The sequence below is a fragment of the Xyrauchen texanus genome, chromosome 27 (genome assembly GCF_025860055.1).
Source record: "Xyrauchen texanus isolate HMW12.3.18 chromosome 27, RBS_HiC_50CHRs, whole genome shotgun sequence".
Taxonomy (NCBI): Eukaryota; Metazoa; Chordata; class Actinopteri; order Cypriniformes; family Catostomidae; genus Xyrauchen; species Xyrauchen texanus.
In genome coordinates this window covers 6,067,755-6,086,646 of record NC_068302.1, presented here as the reverse complement: position 1 = coordinate 6,086,646, position 18,892 = coordinate 6,067,755, and the positions used below count along the sequence as shown (strand labels likewise).

The 18,892-nt window shown below is 39.2% G+C and overlaps 1 protein-coding gene across 1 annotated transcript in view; it reads right to left on the bottom strand.

The window, feature by feature from the left end:
* The window catches only part of clcn6 (chloride channel 6), a 35,571-nt gene continuing 16,679 nt past the window's right edge, over nucleotides 1-18,892 (bottom strand). The window contains exons 18-23 of the mRNA XM_052094913.1: nucleotides 17,542-17,728; nucleotides 15,716-15,873; nucleotides 10,716-10,872; nucleotides 5,945-6,052; nucleotides 2,810-2,935; nucleotides 1-1,844 (exon numbers count right to left, since the gene is read on the bottom strand). Coding sequence (XP_051950873.1) covers nucleotides 1,764-1,844; nucleotides 2,810-2,935; nucleotides 5,945-6,052; nucleotides 10,716-10,872; nucleotides 15,716-15,873; nucleotides 17,542-17,728 — 817 coding nt within the window. The 3' untranslated portion in view covers nucleotides 1-1,763. The remainder of the gene's footprint in view (nucleotides 1,845-2,809; nucleotides 2,936-5,944; nucleotides 6,053-10,715; nucleotides 10,873-15,715; nucleotides 15,874-17,541; nucleotides 17,729-18,892) is intronic.

Here is an 18,892-nt window from a genome sequence, read left to right as displayed (position 1 = left end):
TAATTTTATGTCAAGTCAGCCAATTCAGATTAATTCAATACAAATTATTAAACCCATAATTTCAAGTCTTACAAGTGTATATATTAAAATCCATCACTTGACCCGAATGACGCATGACATGACAACGGAGTATTGACATTAGAGAGATAAGTATGACGATATCAGATAATGTTAACATGATGCTTTATGACGTTCTTATAACAGACGGATGGTAGATTTAGTCAACTCTCCATACCGGGCAGCATACTCAGTTAACAGAAAACTCAAATAAACAGTATGTTAGAAAACATACATTTTAAAAGACACATCAAATAAAACTGACAATCTCGTCAATAATAAGGAGAATAAAAGGCAATATAGATAACTGATATTTTAAAAGCATTAATAACATTATTTGCAGCATATGCTTGAAAAAATATACTCAGTGGAAACCATCTTAAATAATATAATAATAAAAAAGGAAATTATGATGAACAATATCAAATATGGAATTCTTGGTGTACAAATGTGCCATCATTTCTTCTAATACTATTTAGACTGCTTTTAAAAGTCCCTCAGAATCAAAAAGCTGCATCAAACCACAATAATTTTATGACATCAATATCATGACTGTAAGTTACATTACAAAAAAAAAAAAAAAAAGCATATTACTATCATATCCCTGTAATTCAGATTCCTATCATGAATGTGATTTTATGGTGGTTTGATTAGTTCATTGCAAACACACCCTGAGAAATTTCATCCCTGATAAACTGAGGTCAATAATATCAGGACATGTCAATGGAATGGACAAAATATGTGCAATTATGTATAGATGATATTTTTTCTGCAAAAAATGTATAACAATGCCACAAAATTAATGTTTCTTCGTTATTATTTATACTGATTTTAAAATTGTATTACAATATTTTTAAATGTTGGGTTAAAATGTGCTTAAATGTCATGGAAATAATTTTACAATGCAAAACATCTTAATGGTCCTGAAATAGGATTCATTTTCTTTATGCAAAATGTAATGTCTTAATAAATAAAAAATAATTGGGCTATTTAGTGGGGTGAAATAGGACCCGTTTACATGAGATTCACCCAAAAATGTTAACTTGGAATTCAATCAACTTGCATTGTAAATCAAAAGAGAACAAACCTGTCGCTAGAAAAAAAAAGTCTAAGTCATTATACATTACGACATGATTAACTGAAATTATCATCTATGAACATGTGCATATATTTTATGGATGGTTCCTAAAAAAAGAGGCCTTCTAATACTTTAATGTTGCATCTGGATTCTTTTCCTAACTGACAGTAAGGTGTTCCCAGAAAAAAGATCATCTTGATCTAGTGGTTCATGTCACTCTTTGAGCAAAAGTAAACGTTCATAAATACACAGAAATGGTGCACACGGTTTAAAACATTCAGAACTCAAAATGAGAAAAAGTTGGAAACCGATAACAAATAAAAGTGCTACAGTGAAGTTGGTAAAGCTTAGGCAGCAAGCATTTTCAGTATCGGATATCCAGGATGCTGTGCTGAAATGTATTGATTAATGGTACCTCACCTGCATTAGTGTTAGCATGATGGATGTGTGTATGTGTGTTTATGGATGGTTGAGGTACCAAACCAGAGTGATTCAAACAGTAACTAGGAAACATTTCAGGTCCAAAGTGGATCTAGTCTCAGGTTTGGGTCCCTAGAATCTTCGGCTCATCATACACGAGCCGTCACTCAAGGTTGCAGGCTTGATCGCAGATGGCACGGCTGGCATCTTAGATTGTGATGTAATGCTGTCGGAGCTTAGCAACTAAAAACTCATGGGTGAGATTGTGTCTGGTGATTATTCCAACAATCTGAAAGAGATGTAAATGGCATAAAAATCACTTTATATCATTTATACACAAGTTTTATCCAAGAATCCAAAATTATAATTTTGTTAAACTAAAAACCAAATTGTTATTTACTCACCCTCAGGTAGTTACAAACTCTTTCTTCCATAAAAAACCATAAAAGTAATCTACAAGACTTGTGCTATATTCCAAATCTTCTGAAGTCATATAATAGCTTTGTGTGAGAAACAGATTTCAATTTAAGATTATCAGCAAATAATGATTAATTTTGCTCCGTTCCTCACACAAAGCTCTTGTATGTTTTCAGAAGATTTGGAATATAGCATTCAAGTCTACTGCTTTTTTTTTTGTTCCCAATTTTGTCAACTGTATCTGAGAAAAATGTTGTGTTGATACGACAAAGCAATCAAAAGTTATAGCACTACAAATATAATTTTTCATAGTGTCCAAAAGCCTCATCAAACAAATGTACATAATAATTGTACACACAAACTTATTACGCCTGCAAACACAATGATGACTAAAGGTTTGCATAGCATGGAGATCTGATGTCAGTAATAAGATTTCACAGAATGAGTTTGGTATGTGATATTTTAAGGTTCCGTTTATTTTTCATGAAGTTATTAGGGAAAAGGCGGCATATAAGAGACACCAACATAATTGTAATAGACATACTTTTCTTTGAGTAAAATTTCAAAGCACTTGTTCAGTTTTGTTCATAATGCCTTCATGCATGGTAAAATACAGCTTCTAAGCTTTCAAACGACACCTATTTTGTGTTAGTCAAATCTGTATTTATTAATATTTTGACGAATCTTTTTTCACACGGCCCAACCAAGCATTAAAGTGTTAAAGAAAGAAAATTATTCAGATTGTCATTTGGAACAACATAAGGGTGAGTAAATGATGACATTCCTTTTGGGTAAACTCTAGGGATGTTTACTATTTGTTTCCTATGTAACACTTACCTCTCCCACTGCATTGACGACAGGCAAGTGTCTGAGCCCCATTGTCCTGAAAACGTTGAACACTTGGGAGGCGCGCGTATTTGGAGAGACAGTATATGGACAGGGGTTCATGTAAGGAGTCACATCCTGTGAAAAAAAGAGTTTCTGCTTGAGTGTAACGAGTCTAATTAAGTTTGAGGGAGAGATCACTGAACAAACTATTATTGTACAGCTCACTTCACAGCAAGAGCACTTTAGCACTTCCTGTGAACCAATTAATATAAATTAAGAGCCATTCTCAAGCAAACACACACCAATAACATACATCCAAACGTTTTTCAATTAGACAAACCTTTCTGCTCCCTAGGATGATAAAGGAAAATAGCCTACCATCTGAGCAATTTAAGCTTGAAGTACCACCTGTTTTCTCCAGGGGGCAGTAAGCGAATCTCCAGCTGTATAGGCAATGTGCAGTTATACAGAGAACAAACCACACATACAGCCGTGGCCAAAAGTATTGGCAGTGACATCAATTTTGTGTTTCGCAAAGCTTGCAGCTTCAGTATTTGTAGATGCTTTTTTCACGTTTCTATGGTATACTGGAAAACAATGATAAGCATTTCATAAGTTTTAAAGGCAAAAATATTCAATATATGCAAAGAGTCAATATTTACAGTGTTGAACCTTGTTCTTCATAACCTCTGCAATTCGCTCTGGCGTGCTGGATATCAGCTTCTGGGCCAAATTCTGACTGATGACGATCCATTCTTGCCTTATTAGTGCTCGGATTTGATCACAATTTGTGGGCTTCTGTTTGTCCACTCGGCTTTTGAGGATTGACCACAGATTCTCTATGGGATTAAGATCTGGGGAGTTGCCTGGCCACGGATCCAAAATTTCAATTTAATGATCTAGAAACAATGTGAATCAACACCACAACAACTGAAGCAGAAAACTTTGCTTGTCAATTGATGTCACTGCCAATACATTTGGCCACGGCTGTACTGACAGCAGACAGCACAAGATGAGAACACATTCTTGCTTTCAAATACAGCTTGGAGTGCAAATCCGAACACAGGGAAGGCGTGATTTTAAATTTTTTAATCTACGTTTGGACCTAAAAACGTTATGATTATGATGCGACGCAACCAAAATGATACGCTTCAAAAGCCTCTTCAAGTACCCTTAGGCAGGTGTACATTGACGTGTTCTTGGACAAGCCCATATAATAAATCTCGGACTAATTGACAAATTCAGTTGCAAAATGAATTGCTGTGAACTGTAGGCAAACGATTGGCTTAAGTTCAATGATATGGAAACAAACAATATATTGATTTCTACAGCCAATTTTTGTGTTGTCTTATCAATTTTTTATTCGTCTGCAACAATAATATTAGGGATGTCCCGATACCACTTTTTCCACTTCCGATCCGATTCCGATAATGGAAATCTCAGTATTGGCCGATACCGATCCCGATCCGATACCAGTGTTGTTTTATTGCATAATCAGTTTATAATAACTTTACATTATTGTGTGGAAATAATTGGGTGTACTCTTTAATATGTAAAGAAACACAAACCTTTAACTACACATTATTTCAATATAAATGTATAGCTTATTAAGAAACACTTTATTATTAACTAGCATACTGGATACTGGCACTCCCTGAGTTCTGATTACACGCACCTGCATATCATTAGTGGCTAATCAATGACTGCATAAATACCCCGCTTTCGCTCGCTCGTTTGTTCGTTTGTAGCGCTCAAATATTGTGCACGTGTGAAGGCTATAAATAGCCGCGCGTGTGTGTGTAAACCGAAGCAACATTCACTAACGGGCTGAAGCTGCGTGTGCATTTATATGTTTACTTATTAAACACAGCCTATTGCAATTCACAGAGCTATCGCGTGTCTTCAAGTGGCTTTGAATAAAATGCACGAGTCATATGAACCGCTTTAATGGTGTTTTAACAGTTCTTTTATGTCATTTTTTAAGCTTGACAGTAACGAACATGACTAACACAGAGTATCGGATTTGGGTCGGGCTCGTCAGACCGATACCCGATCCGTCTAAAAACGTCAATATCGAAGCCGATACCGATCTAGGTATCGGATCGGGACATCCCTAAATAATATAATACACATTTTAATGCTATGAATAATTTTTTATAATATATGTTATTTAAAATTATTTAAATATAACCATTTAAAATTATTTAATCATATTGAATTATTTCTCAGTGAATATTTATATATGCGCTTAATTGCAATGAATTAATCGGCATATCATGTAATTAATTTAATTTGGTCACGGTGAAGGTCGGGGGGATGAGAAAAAGGTTTAATCCAGGTAAAATTAACCATGGTTATACTCTAGTAATAATGTATTAACAATGTTTTTGGAAGAAGCCATAGTTTTAATGCAATTAACAATGGTGTTATATGGTGATAATATAGTAACCATGTTTAACTGTATAGTTACAATGATTTTATAACAAAATACCATGGTGATACTATGGTTACTGTGCTAAAACCATAGTTAATTCTTAAAAGGGAAGGTTAGGGTTAGGTTTAGAGTTAAGGGTTATTATAGTAGGGTGTTTGTGGGACACTATATAAACACTGCAGTGATGCCATCATGCAATATTACAGTGTAATAGCTCTAATTTGTATTGTGTTTAATGACTTTTTCCCTCGTTTTAAAGAGTGTAGAATGACAGAGAATTCTCCTCGAAATTACCGTTTGTGCTTAGATTAAATTCAGGTATAATAGGGAAAAAAAGTGTGAAAGTTTTTAGCTTGCTTTGTCTTTTAAACATTTTAAGCTTCATCATCATGCATTAATGCACAGATTTCATGACAAAATACACCAATCACTATGCCAGAGACCCTCTCCTCAAAATCTGAAAACAAGTTTTCACAGGAGACACATTTGAGATGCCTGTTAATACCAGGCGTAAACGTGGTCATTTAGAAATAATTTTAGTTTATCTTTGGTTCAGATAGAAATGAGAAGTGAAGGGAGCACATCACTGAGTGAAGATTTTGCCCCTAGTTAAAGAGTCACCCATCTCCAGCACAGTGGGCACTAGTTTATGAACTGCAGTGAGCATCCAGTCATTCTTCTGCAGAGTTTGATAGGTCAGAGATGTTTACCACAATCATGCGTGGGTTGAGAAGAGCCAGGTCAAGATCATGGATGTCAGGGAATCGTGGGTAGTCCTCTGTCATCTCTGAATGAGAGAGTCGTGGTTGTGAGGCGCTCTACAGTAGAGAGAGAGAGAGAGAGAGAGAGACTGGTCACAAAAGACTAATTTGTTTAAAAATATAACACCATTACCAAACAAATACAATTGAACTGCAATTCAATAACATTTATTAAAATTCTTATAATTTTTTTTTATCAAACTAAGCTTAAAAAATGCACATACAGTAATTTGGTACAAAATTCCTAGTAGTATTCCTATTAAGCCTTATAAGTGAATTTTTCATGGAAAGGTATGCAAAAAATATTCCTACTTCCTGAAAGATATTAATGAAATAAGTGTTGTGAGATATCTGATGCTTTCGACCAGTCAATCATTTTGCATGTTCTCATAGTATTGTATTTGCAGCGAATTGAGGCTTAATGCCATTTTTATGCCATGTTGCTCATAACATTTGTCAGTTGAGGGTAGGGCTGAAATGATTAGTCGATGTTATCCACAACGTCAACAAACATTTCCAATGTCGAATAGTCATTTGATCTCATTTAACGCAACATGAGATAATTTGAAACTCCAATGATGATGCGGGAGAGCAGCACATCAGCTCATGCTTGACTGAGGAGAGAAAGAAAACGCAGCTCAGTCCAGATGCACTCCAAACTTTCCAAACAGATTAAGGTGACGGAGTTTGCAAATTATAATGCAAAAAAAGTAAATACAATGTCGTTTTGAAATAAAAAGGAGCCATACCTGAGCAAAACATGCCTTTCAGAGCATCTACAAAGGAAACAGCCCAGCGTTATATCTTTAAAGCATCCTTTATTAAAGATAAAATAATAAGGAAGTAGGTTTTATAAATAAGCACAAACTCCAAAAACTGGCATTTCTCTGTGCATTCAGAGTCACTTATACAAGTTGTGAAGAAAAAAAAAAAGCGTGAGAGAATTTCAAACTTCTCCCGGCTGATACACTGTTTCGCACAGAGACGCTCATACCTCGCTCATGCTTCCTGTAGCTAGATTATAACGTGATGGCCCACAATGTAGTGAATCATAATATATGTCACAGTGTAGAGGTCGACCGATTAATCGGCCAGCCGATTAATCGGCCGATTTTTTTGCATTTTTTACATAATCGGCATCGGCCAATATCCACGCATATCAAGCCGATTATTAGGCAGGCACATCTGTGGGCAGCCTAGTGTTGTTGTGGAACACGTGTTCGACGCACACTTGCCCCTAGAGTCATTTTCCAGCAGAGTGAGCAGACCTCATCCAGTGCCTAAGGAAGGAGCTAAGTTCCTTGGAGAAAACAGTAAGCGTTACATTTGTATAACTTCTTTAGATTTAATTAAAAACTTTTGATACGTTACTGCCAACTTCAAGAAAAAACGTGACAAACGCGATAGTTGACATGACGTTCGGCTACTTTGGATATTGAGAGCGTAGTTGAAGTTGCATTATCACAGCAGAAGGGTTGCTATCATGTCACAATAAGCAAGCAAGAATTTTGCAATTACAGACAGTGAATCTGAGACTTTTATTTGTTTTGTTTGTGTGTCTTATATTTGAGAGGGTTGTCACTCAATGCAGAGAAATAAGTAATAAAAATATACCAACGCAGTATATGCTATTGAAGGACTGGCTTTGGTAAGCTCGGACTTTATCGGTTCTGCTGTCGGTACTGGAGAAATTAAGAAAATACATTCTTTATTGCTATAAAGAGAAAGTTATTTTATATCGCCAGCCATTTCTATGTATAATAATATGAAACCATTTGTCTGTGATGCAATTTAGCTATTCAGCAGTCAGAGAGAGAGAGAGAGAGAGAGAGAGAGAGAGCTCGCTCACGCTGTGCCACAGCGAGCACAAAACGAGCCCAACACGAGCCCAGCATAATGAGTGACAGAACTAAACATTCAAACCTAGCCTGGTTTAGATCTGTGATTATTAGTCTGATTTTATTTTAGATTTCGCCTTCCAAAGATTATAAAAAGAATATTTATACATAAGCCGCATTCTGTCTAGCACAACTTCCTTCCCTTCACAGCGGTGCACTGACATTTCTCCCTAAAACTCAAACTTAACGTCAGAATCAGCACGATCGGTGATTGTTGTAAAATGCAGTCTAGCTACTGTTGCTAAATTGCGGGACGCGTTTAATAATAAAAAGAGCGCAAGAGATAGGCTACCGTTCCCAAGGCGGCACGCGCTCCGAAACACACCGCAAAGAGACAAGTATAGACTACTTTGGGTTTCATGCGTCTAAACGATCAACTATACACAAAAATATGTCAAAACGACCGGCTTGGAGATTCACTTAAACAGAGTTTGTCTTAAATGGACGTAGTTATGGAAATAGTTGGGGAGAAAATATGCTGCATCAGGAGCTTATTAGATCTTAACTCGGTCTTAAAGGGGAAGCTGTCTATTAAACATGTGACGATTGAGCCACTGCGAATCAAACAACAAAAGTCAAAGAGAAAATCACTTACAGCTTTTGAATGAATAACTTCTGCATTAATGAGCATTAATCTATCTATGATAAACTATGCAGTGTTATTTTACAATTGATTACTTTATTAGATTTCTTTTTAGACCACACCTGAACAGTAATGTTAGTAGACCTTCCTGAAATAAAATTTTATATATATATATATATATATAAATGTTAAAGTACCGGATCGATAAGCAGTATCGGTAAGAGTAGTAATACCATTAAAACCTTAACGATACCCATCCCTAGTTATGCCTGTGCTTCTCTTGGATGCTCTGAATATTGGATTACGTGTCTGGATTGCCCCTTAATTAAAGCTGCATTTGGATCTCAACCTTCGTGTCTCGGAGCAGTTCGTAACACCTGCTTTGTTTATTTAATATATTTGTTATACATTATTTATACAATATGTTTTTACATTATACATTTTTAATTTAAGTGTACAAGTGCAGATTGGTCAAGTGTTCAATAAATGTATTGTTTGAGAAATGTTGTCTATCTTAAGTAATTTTGTGTGTTACATTTTATCTTTCAAATAAAAGGTTCAAATAAGAGGTTAAAAACAAGCACATATCGGCCAAATATCGGCCAAAATAAATCGGCAGCATTAATCGGCCATTGGCCGACCCGGATTTCAAAAGATCAGCATCGGCCTGAAAAAAACAATATCGGTCGACCTCTATCACAGTGTGTATCTTATCGTGAAGAAAATCAGATATTCAAGCTCAATTAAGAAGAGTTTGATTTTTGTGAATTAAAGATGAATCGAAATGACCCTAAAAAGGTGAAAGTGTAGTCTTAGCACGTTATATAATGAAAAATGTCTTTTTTGGTTTCTATCCCATTCTAAATATCTAAAACTCCTTCCGTACATTTACTTAGCAGCTATACCGCAGAAGAAAATATTTTTAAAGGAGATATTTTAAAACATCTAAAAATCCTTAAAACAAGAAACATTTACCCAAGAAGCAACATATAATATATTTAGACTTTCTTTCAGAGAATATATCTTGAATAAAAGTATATTTTGTCTTTACTGAACTGGCAAAAGTGAAAAAATATACTTATATTCAAAATACATTCTCTGAGACATTCTCTGAAAGCAAATATCTAAATATCCTATATGTTGCTTCAGTACCACCGTTCCATACAAGCAGACTATGCAGTCTGCGTAGGCCACCATCTTGCCCTAGGAGGGCACCAGAAAGTCCAAAGACTGCCCTTACACGCACGTTATTCAAGGACCCGAAAGCAGTTGCGGAACACAGATAATCGTGTCACGCTCATATCACGCTTTAAAGCTAGGGGGTGTAATCCAGAGAGGGGCTAGCAGTTAGCAAGCTAGCTTTGAAAGCATAGAGCCCGCCCTCGCTTCAGAGGTGTCTCCAAAGCCAAGCCTCCTATATCACTCACTCACTCACACACACACACACACACACACACACACACACACACACACACACACACACACACACACACACACACACACACACGTTGTGTTTCCATGTTTTATGGGGACTTTCCATAGACATAATGGTTTTTATACTGTACAAACTTTATATTCTATCCCCTAAACCCAACCCTACCCCTAAACCTAACCCTCACAGAAAACATTCTGCATTTTTACATTTTCAAAAAACATAATTTAGTATGATATATAAGCTGTTTTCCTCATGGGGACTGACAAAATGTCCCCACAAGGTCAAAAATTTCAGGTTTTACTATCCTTATGGGGACATTTGGTGATAAATACACGCTCACACACACACACACACATACTAGAGTCTAAGCGCCAGGAGGAGATACGTATTGGTGGAATCGATCACAACGGTTTCAGATTACCTCATGTCTCATTCACAGGTTAGACATTACAATAATTACGAATGTAAACTACGTATTTATGGTTATTTTGTTTAAAAAAAAACATTTAAAAAAAAAATTAAAAACATCACATTTTTTTTTTTTTTGCATGTTAAGAGTTTTCATAATGAGAGCTTGGTTGGTCGCACTCACTCTGCACAGCATCAAGGAACACGTGCAGATGACGCATTATTGTCTACGCGAACAAGTTGCGCGGCGGTATGCAAATATAGATTGCCAGACAAGGATATCCTATCATTACATTCGGACCAAATGCAATGATTGGTTGATAATTTTTAGTCCTGTCCATTCCAAAGAAGAGAGAGATAGATATATTGGGGGTTTGTTTATGGAGTGACACTGACCGACTGGTTCTCAGCATAGCAGACGCCGCGGATCAGTAAGTTGACGAGCTGTGATCGAAGGATGAGCCCGTGAAAGGTGAGCGGGCGGAACCTCTCCTCCAAAGTCCAATCATCACTGGGAGACTGGTCAGGGTTAAGGTTTGGGTACGGAACATGCCTGCCAACATCAACAAAATGCAACAAAATAGCAGTGAAATCATTTATGCTTGAATCATTTAAAAACACATATAATGCAAAAGAGGAGTTCTTGCTTTTTTTTTAATTAAAGAGTTTGATGCAGATAAACTAACATTCAAAATGCAAATATTCCTCAGCTCCCCAATATCATTTGTTGAAATTTTAAATATGGCATGTTCAGAAATCATCATGATTATACCTTCACAAAATCAGCACATCAACATATGAATGCCCATACGTAGATATCAACACCTATTCAGTATTCACAGCAACTTCATTTGGCACACTGAGGTCATTTATTAGTCCATCCATCCATCCATCTTCAACCTCTTATCTGAAGTCGGGTCACGGGGGCAGCTGCTCCAGCAAGGGGCCCCAAACTTCCCTATCCCGAGCCACATTAACCAGCTCTGACTGGGGGACCCCGAGGCGTTCCAAGGCCAGTTTGGAGACGTAATCTCTCCACCTAATCCTGGGTCTTCCCCGAGGCCTCCTCCCAGCTGGACGTGCCTGAAACACCTCCCTAGGGAGGCGGCCAGGGGGCATCCTTACCAGATGCCCAAACCACCTCAACTGACTCCTTTCGACGCAAAGGAGCAGCGGCTCTACTCCGAGCTCCTCACGGATGACTGAGCTCCTCACCCTATCTCTAAGGGAGAAGCCCGCCACCCTTCTGAGGAAGCCCATTTCGGCTGCTTGTACTCGCGACCTAGTTCTTTCGGTCATGACCCAGCCTTCATGACCATAGGTGAGGGTAGGAACAAAAATTGACCGGTAGATCGAGAGCTTTGCCTTTCGGCTCAGCTCTCTTTTCGTGACAACAGTGCGATAGAGCGAGTGCAATACCGCCCCCGCTGCCCCGATTCTCCGGCCAACCTCCCGCTCCATTGTCCCCTCATTCGTGAACAAGACCCCGAAGTACTTGAACTCCTTCACTTGGGGCAATACCTCCTTCCCTACCTGGAGTACGCACTCCATCGGTTTCCTGCTGAGAACCATGGCCTCAGATTTAGAGGTGCTAATCCTCATTCCAGCTGCTTCACACTCGACTGCCAAGCGATCCAGTGAGAGCTGAAGGTCACGGACCGAAGACAACATCATCTGCAAAAAGCAGCGATGAGATCCCCAGCCCACCGAACCACACACCTTCCCCACCCCGACTACGCCTCGATATTCTGTCCATGAATATCACAAACAGGATTGGTGACAAAGCGCAGCCTAGGCGGAGACCAACCCCCACATGGAATGAACTCGACTTTGTGCCGAGGACCCGGACACAGCTCTCGCTTTGGACGTACAGGGATTGGATTGCCCTAAGAAGGGACCCCCCACCCCGCATCTCCAGCAGCACCTCCCACAGTCTCTCCGGGGACCCGGTCATACGCCTTCTCCAGATCCACAAAACACATGTAGACTGGATGGGCATACTCCCAGGCCCCCTCCAGGATCCTTGCAGAGTAAAGATCTGGTCCGCTGCTCCACGGCCAGGACGAAAACCGCATTGTTCCTCTTCAATCCGAGGTTCGACAATCGGCCGAGCCCTCCTCTCCAGCACCTTGGAGTAAACTTTACCAGGGAGGCTGAGAAGTGTGATACCCCTGTAGTTGGCACACACTCTCTGATCCCCCTTTTTGAAGAGGGGAACCACCACCCCGTTCTGCCACTCCTTAGGCACTGTCCCAGATTTCCACGCAAGGTTAAAGAGGCGTGACACCCCCTCCATCATCCATGACACCCCCTCCACATCCAAGGCTTTCAGCATTTCTGGTCGGATCTCATCAATCCCCGGGGCTTTGCCACTGTGGAGTTGTTTGACTACCTCAGTGACCTCCCCCAGGGAAATAGAATCTGATCCCCCATCAGCCTCCAGCTCTGCCTCTAGCATAGAGGGCGTGTTGGGATTTAGGAGTTCTTCAAAGTGTTCCTTCCACCGCCCAATAACCTCCTCGGTTGAGGTCAACAGCGTCCCATCTTTGCTGTATACAGCTTGGATGGTTCCCCGTTTCCCCCTCCTAAGGTGGCGGACGGTTCTCCAGAAGCACTTTGGTGCGGACCGAAAGTCCTTCTCCATGGCTTCTCCGAACTTTTCCCACACCCACTGCTTTGCCTCCCTTCGGGCCTGTCGGTACCTTGCAACTGCCTCCAGAGACCTCCGGGACAACAAACCCCGGAAGGCCTCTTTCTTCAGTCGGACGGCTTCCCTGACCACCAGTGTCCACCACGGTGTTCGAGGGTTACCACCCCTTGAGGCACCTAAAACCTTTAGGCCGCAGCTCTCCACCGCGGCTTCGGCAATGGAAGCTTTGAACATTGCCCACTCCGGTTCAATGTCCCCAACCTCCGCAGGGATGCCTGAAAAGCTCCGCCGGAGGTGTGAGTTGAAGATCTCACAGACTGGGACCTCCTCCAAATGTTCCCAGTTCACCCGCACTACTCGCTTGGGCTTCCCAGGTCTGTCCAGAGTCTTTCCCCACCCCCTGACCCAACTCACCACCAGATGGTGATCGGTTGACAGCTCTGCCCCTCTCTTCACCCGAGTGTCCAAAACATATGGCCTCAGATCCAACGACACGATTACAAAATCGATCATCGACCTTCGGCCTAGGGTGCTCTGGTACCACAGAAATCTAATAACAAACATCCACTTGAGTTCAGATCGGGGAGGCCGTTCCTCCCAATCACGCCTTTCCAGGTGTCCATGTCATTTCCCACGTGTGCGTTGAAGTCACCCAGCATCACTATGGAGTCCCCTACTGGGGCCCTATTCAGGACTCCATTCAGGGTCTCCAAGAAGGCCGAATACTCTGAACTGCTGTTCGGTGCATATGCACAGACAACAGTCAGAGTTTCCCCCCCCCACAACCCATAGGCGTAGGGAGGCGACCCTCTCGTCCACCGGGGTAAACTCCAACGTAGTGGCGCTCAGCCGGGGGCTCGTGAGTATCCCCACACACGCCCATCGCCTCACACCCTGGGAAACTCCAGAGAAGAATAGAGTCCATCCCCTATCCAGGAGTACGGATCCAGAGCCAAAACTGTGTGTTGATGTAAGCCCCACCAGATCCAACTGGTAACGCTCCACCTCCCTCACCAGTTCCAGCTCCTTCCCCCCCAGTGAGGTGACATTCCACGTCCCCAGAGCTAGCCTTTGCTGCCCGGGTCTGGTCCGTCGAGGCCCACGGCCTTCACTGCCACCCATATGGCAGCGCACCTGACTCTTGCGGTTTCTCCAATGGGTGGTGGGCCCAAGGGATTTATTAGTGTTTCTTCAAATTGGGCCACTTTCATGTCCCAATCTTAAGTAATTTCTGCGACACTTACATCATCAAACAGAACTGCAAAATTAACTTTGTTTTCAAAACAGATTTCTGAATATGCCCCTCATCTGACGTTGGTCAAACAAAGAGATAGTCCCATCCCCAACTTTAGCTATTTGTTGAGTAAAGTTGTTGGGGCCGGTCTAAGCGGGTCACTCAAAACAAACAGAGCAATTTTCATAGTGCAACAGAAACAGTGTTTAACTCTTTCCCAGCCAGCGTTTTTAAAAAAAGTTGCCAGCCACCGCCAGGGTTTTTGTAGATTTTCGCTAAACTTTAAATGGCCCGCAGAATATTTTCTTCCATGAATATATGAAGATGCTATATATCAAAATAAAGATCTGAGCCTCTGCTTTTAGGCAAAAAAAAACGATTTTATTTTATCTTCATTTGTTCTTTTTTTATTGCCACTTGAACAGAGGTAGGTTTTGTCAAAAACAATATTTCGGACAAAAAGCTGAGAAAAAGGCATTTTTATCAAACAAGTGCTTTAGTATTAGTATGGTGTTCCACTTCACGTTTGAGACGATCGCAGTCTGTTTCTTTGATCAAAGAGTTGCGTACTCTTTCAAAACATGCGAGCGGGTCTTCCTTACCGTATACCACCTAAAACACGGATACCCGGAAAATTCCGTGTTTGGCGGGGAAGCGTTTTTTCATAAAACCCGGAAAATTCCGTGTTTGGCGGGGAAAGAGTTAAAGGTTTCAAGAAATGTTACCTATAAATGGCTTACCAATAGTTGTCTCTATTATTACAATGTTTTGCCTAATAAAGTTGTCAAAAGTCTACTTGTTAACCAAGTCAACAAAAGTATCAACTTTTCATTATTTGCAATCAAGATGCAATTTGGCCAAATTATGCAGAAAGTGTGAAAATACTTTTGTTTACTTGTATTTAGGATAGATGAAATGTTAGCTATGAAATGTTAGCCTTAGCAAGACAAAGTAGTCAGCTAATTTATTTCAAAACATTTAAAAATGTAATTTCCATCAGCGTCATTTCCACCTCAGAATTCTATAAAAACTCAAAGATTTTGAGATGTGCTGGAAATAATGCTGTAGTTGGACGTTTTATAAAAAATTAAATACAAAATAAAAATAATGGCACAAATCTCTAGTTATGTAATTTCATGCACTATTGGACATAGTTAATAAAAGTGTTTTAATGAGACTTTACTTTCAAGTTGAAGAGATACCCCCATACATATAAAAGTCTTAAGGGTACAGTAACAAAAACAGTCGGTTTAATTAGTAGGGTCAGAGACAGGGTGGAAAATAGTCATTAATAATAACATTATGACTGTTTCTGGTGCAAGAAACCTTGACTAACATCATAAGCAGATTTCTGTGAAAAGAAAAATTAGATAATGGCACCTTTAAATATTTGAGTGACAAGTTAAACTGCATGCCTATGTTAGGCTCACTGTTCTCATAATAAGATTAATTGTTTTCAAAGGAACAGAGTGATACGTCAAAGGTAAAATGTCAAAAGGTCACTTAGCTGACCTCCTCTCCAGCATCTGTTGAAGGATGTCCTGGCCTTCCTCAGCCAGCTCCACGGCAACCTGCTCATCACACACGTTACGCAGTTCACTGGAAGGGTATGATTTCATCGACTGACACCTCCTCCTCTGTTCACCCGCACGTGTCAACACGCTGGTTTTCTGAAGGAGGTGAAAGGTACATTACATAAAACATTATTTCACTGTATTAGGCATTTTAAAAAAATAAACAAACAATCCTATAAACAATAAAACAACTACTGGATTTGCAAGGAAATGTTAATTATTACTCCTGCATAAATACCAGCAAGAAAATGTCTTCCATATTTACTAGGGCTGTTGATTTAATGTGTTAATTCAGTGCGAATAATTTTATTAAAAATAACGTGTTAAAAAAATTTACGCAATTAATCGCAATGCCCCCGCACCATAATAAGGAAGATTCCTGAGAAATGTAAGCTTGTAGTACCACCCGTTTACTCCAGAGGGCAGTAAGTGAAACTTCAGCTGTATGAGCAACGTACAGTTTATACGGTGAACAAAACAATCCTTCAGCAGGCCGCAGGCAGCACAACAATAACATGCGTTACGTTCTTGCGTTCAAAACACTTGGAGTGCAAATCTGAACTAATGGATCTCAAGATGTGTTCTAATTATAAAACTATATTTAATAATTTTTAAATATTTAAAGATAACCATGTATAATTATTTCATCATTATATATTGAATTATTGTTATATGAGGGGCTAAGCAAATATTTGTATAAGCGATTAATTAATCAGGACACAGTGTAATTAATTTGATTGAGATCCCTAATATTTACATTCTGTAAGGTTGTCTGTGTATACTAAAATGTTCTTGTAAAAAGCCAACACAACAAAGCATTCCTGGTATTTCTTTAAAACTAGAACACTAGATTTATTTAATTGCACTGACACAACACAAGATTTTGACCATTATATGTCCCATTTTTCATAAATGATCAAATAAGATTTTTTTTGTGTCTAAAAATTATAAACATGCCCGAGTGTTTCCTTGCGTTGTTTGCTGAAGGAACTTCCAGATGGTGACTGACACTGTCAGAGTGGATCCTCATTTTCACCTCACAAAAATGGTAAGATATAATTCCTCTTTGTACATACAGAGATGACTATTGATACAACAAAATTACTAACAAATAATCTTTTATCTTAGAACTAAAGTCACTAGAGGTTAATTAATATGCACGTCGTTTTACATGTATTTATTTAACAGTAGATTTTAGCGCATTGCTACATGGTTGCAAGATTATTCAAATGTCAAAAGAGCACATTCTGGTTTTTAGATTAGGTTCAGGTCCTTCCTTTCATTTAAATCTATGGGATTGACATCATCAGCCTGGTGAAAAGAATTCATCTCGGTAGCACAAACGGTGCAGGACGAGTCACATGCCACTAATAAATACTTATTATTAGGGATCATCTTTCTTCAAAAAAACAAAACAAATTATCACTGCATTGTTCCATCACTGGGTTCCTCTCTTAATTGACTTCTCTGAGAAATCTGAAAATTTGTATTGGTTAGGACTAAATACTTTTGCTGAATTCCTCTTTTGTAAATCGCTTGGGATAAAAGCATATGCTAATTTAATAAATGTAAATGTGCACAAACTCCAAATGCTTTGTGTGAGAAATAGAAACAGTGATGCTTTCCTCATGCAACACCACCAATAAAACACATTTTCTACTGAACACAACCAAGGCAAAACATTCCAGTAGACTATTTGCACCATCTTGTGGTTACATTGATATAGATGAACACTGGTATGATTAATAACATGTCATGACGTACCTTGAATTTGATATTGTTGCTTATAAGGATATTTCCCTTCATGAACTCCTTCTCGTTCTCTCTGTTCTCGGTGACGACAGGGAAGGCATGATAGACCGTGGACCTCAGGATGCTGACCAGAGACTGAATACGAGTGTGAGGATAGACATATGTCAGATTGGGCTCCATGATGTCACTAGCTGTCAGTCTAAGAGAAATGAAGGGACAACAGAAAGAGAAATAAGTCAGAAAAGGAGACCTTTAAAGACAAAAAAAGAAAAGGAAAAAAGGACACCGGCTGCAAACTGTGGCTCAATATTTAAAAAACACTACCAGTTTAAAGTTGGGATTGAATTTGTGATTCTCATGATCATAAAATCCTTTTGATATAAAAGTTAGATATAATCAGATAGGAGGGAAGGGAAAAGCAGAAAACAAGGGTTCAATCTTCAATACCGTTTAAAAAGCATCGCAGGATGCACCTCATGAAGTTAGAGAATACCTTGAGTGTGCAAAGGGTGGCGACTTTGAAGAAGCTCAAGTATAAGATTGTATTTTTTTGGTCAATACATCATTCTCACACTTTATTTCACAGATTTAAGGACTTCAAGCCATTCTGTAGTGGATATACTTTGATGTTTGGTGTCATTGTCGTTCTGCATCACCCAACTTCTGCTGAGCTTCAGCTGATGTACAGCCAACCTGACATTATCCTGTAGGATATCTTGATAAATTTGCCAATTCATTTTTCCTTCGATAATGCCCCAAAGCATAATGCTCCCTCCACCATACTTCACCGTAGGGATGATTTTATCATGTTGATATGCAATGCTCTTTTTACACCATACATAGTGCTGCGTGTTCTTCCCAAACCATTAATTCCAAGTTTCATCAGTCCACAAAATATTTTCCCAGTAGTGTTGTGGAGCATCAAGGTGGTTTTTGGAAAACTTCAGGCATGCAGCAATGTTTTTGTTGGAAATCAGTGGCTTCCTTTGTGGTGTCCTGCCATGGATACCATGACTGTTTAATGTTTTCCGTATAGTAGACTCATGATCAGAGATAATATATTCAAGTGTTTAGCTGTCACTATAGGGTTCTTACTGACCTCATTGAGCATTCTGCGATGCACACTTTGAGTCATCTTAATTGGACAGCCACTTCTAGGGAGAGTAGCCACAGTACTAAATCTTGTTTATTTATAGACAATTTGTCTAACTGTGGATAGATTAATATCTAAACTCTTCGAGCTTTTTGCAAGGCATGGCCCATGTCAGGAGATGCTCCTTATGAATAGCAAACTCAAAATGTTTGCACAATGTTTATAAGTCAAAGTAGTTATAACCCACACCTCCAATCTCATTTAATTAAT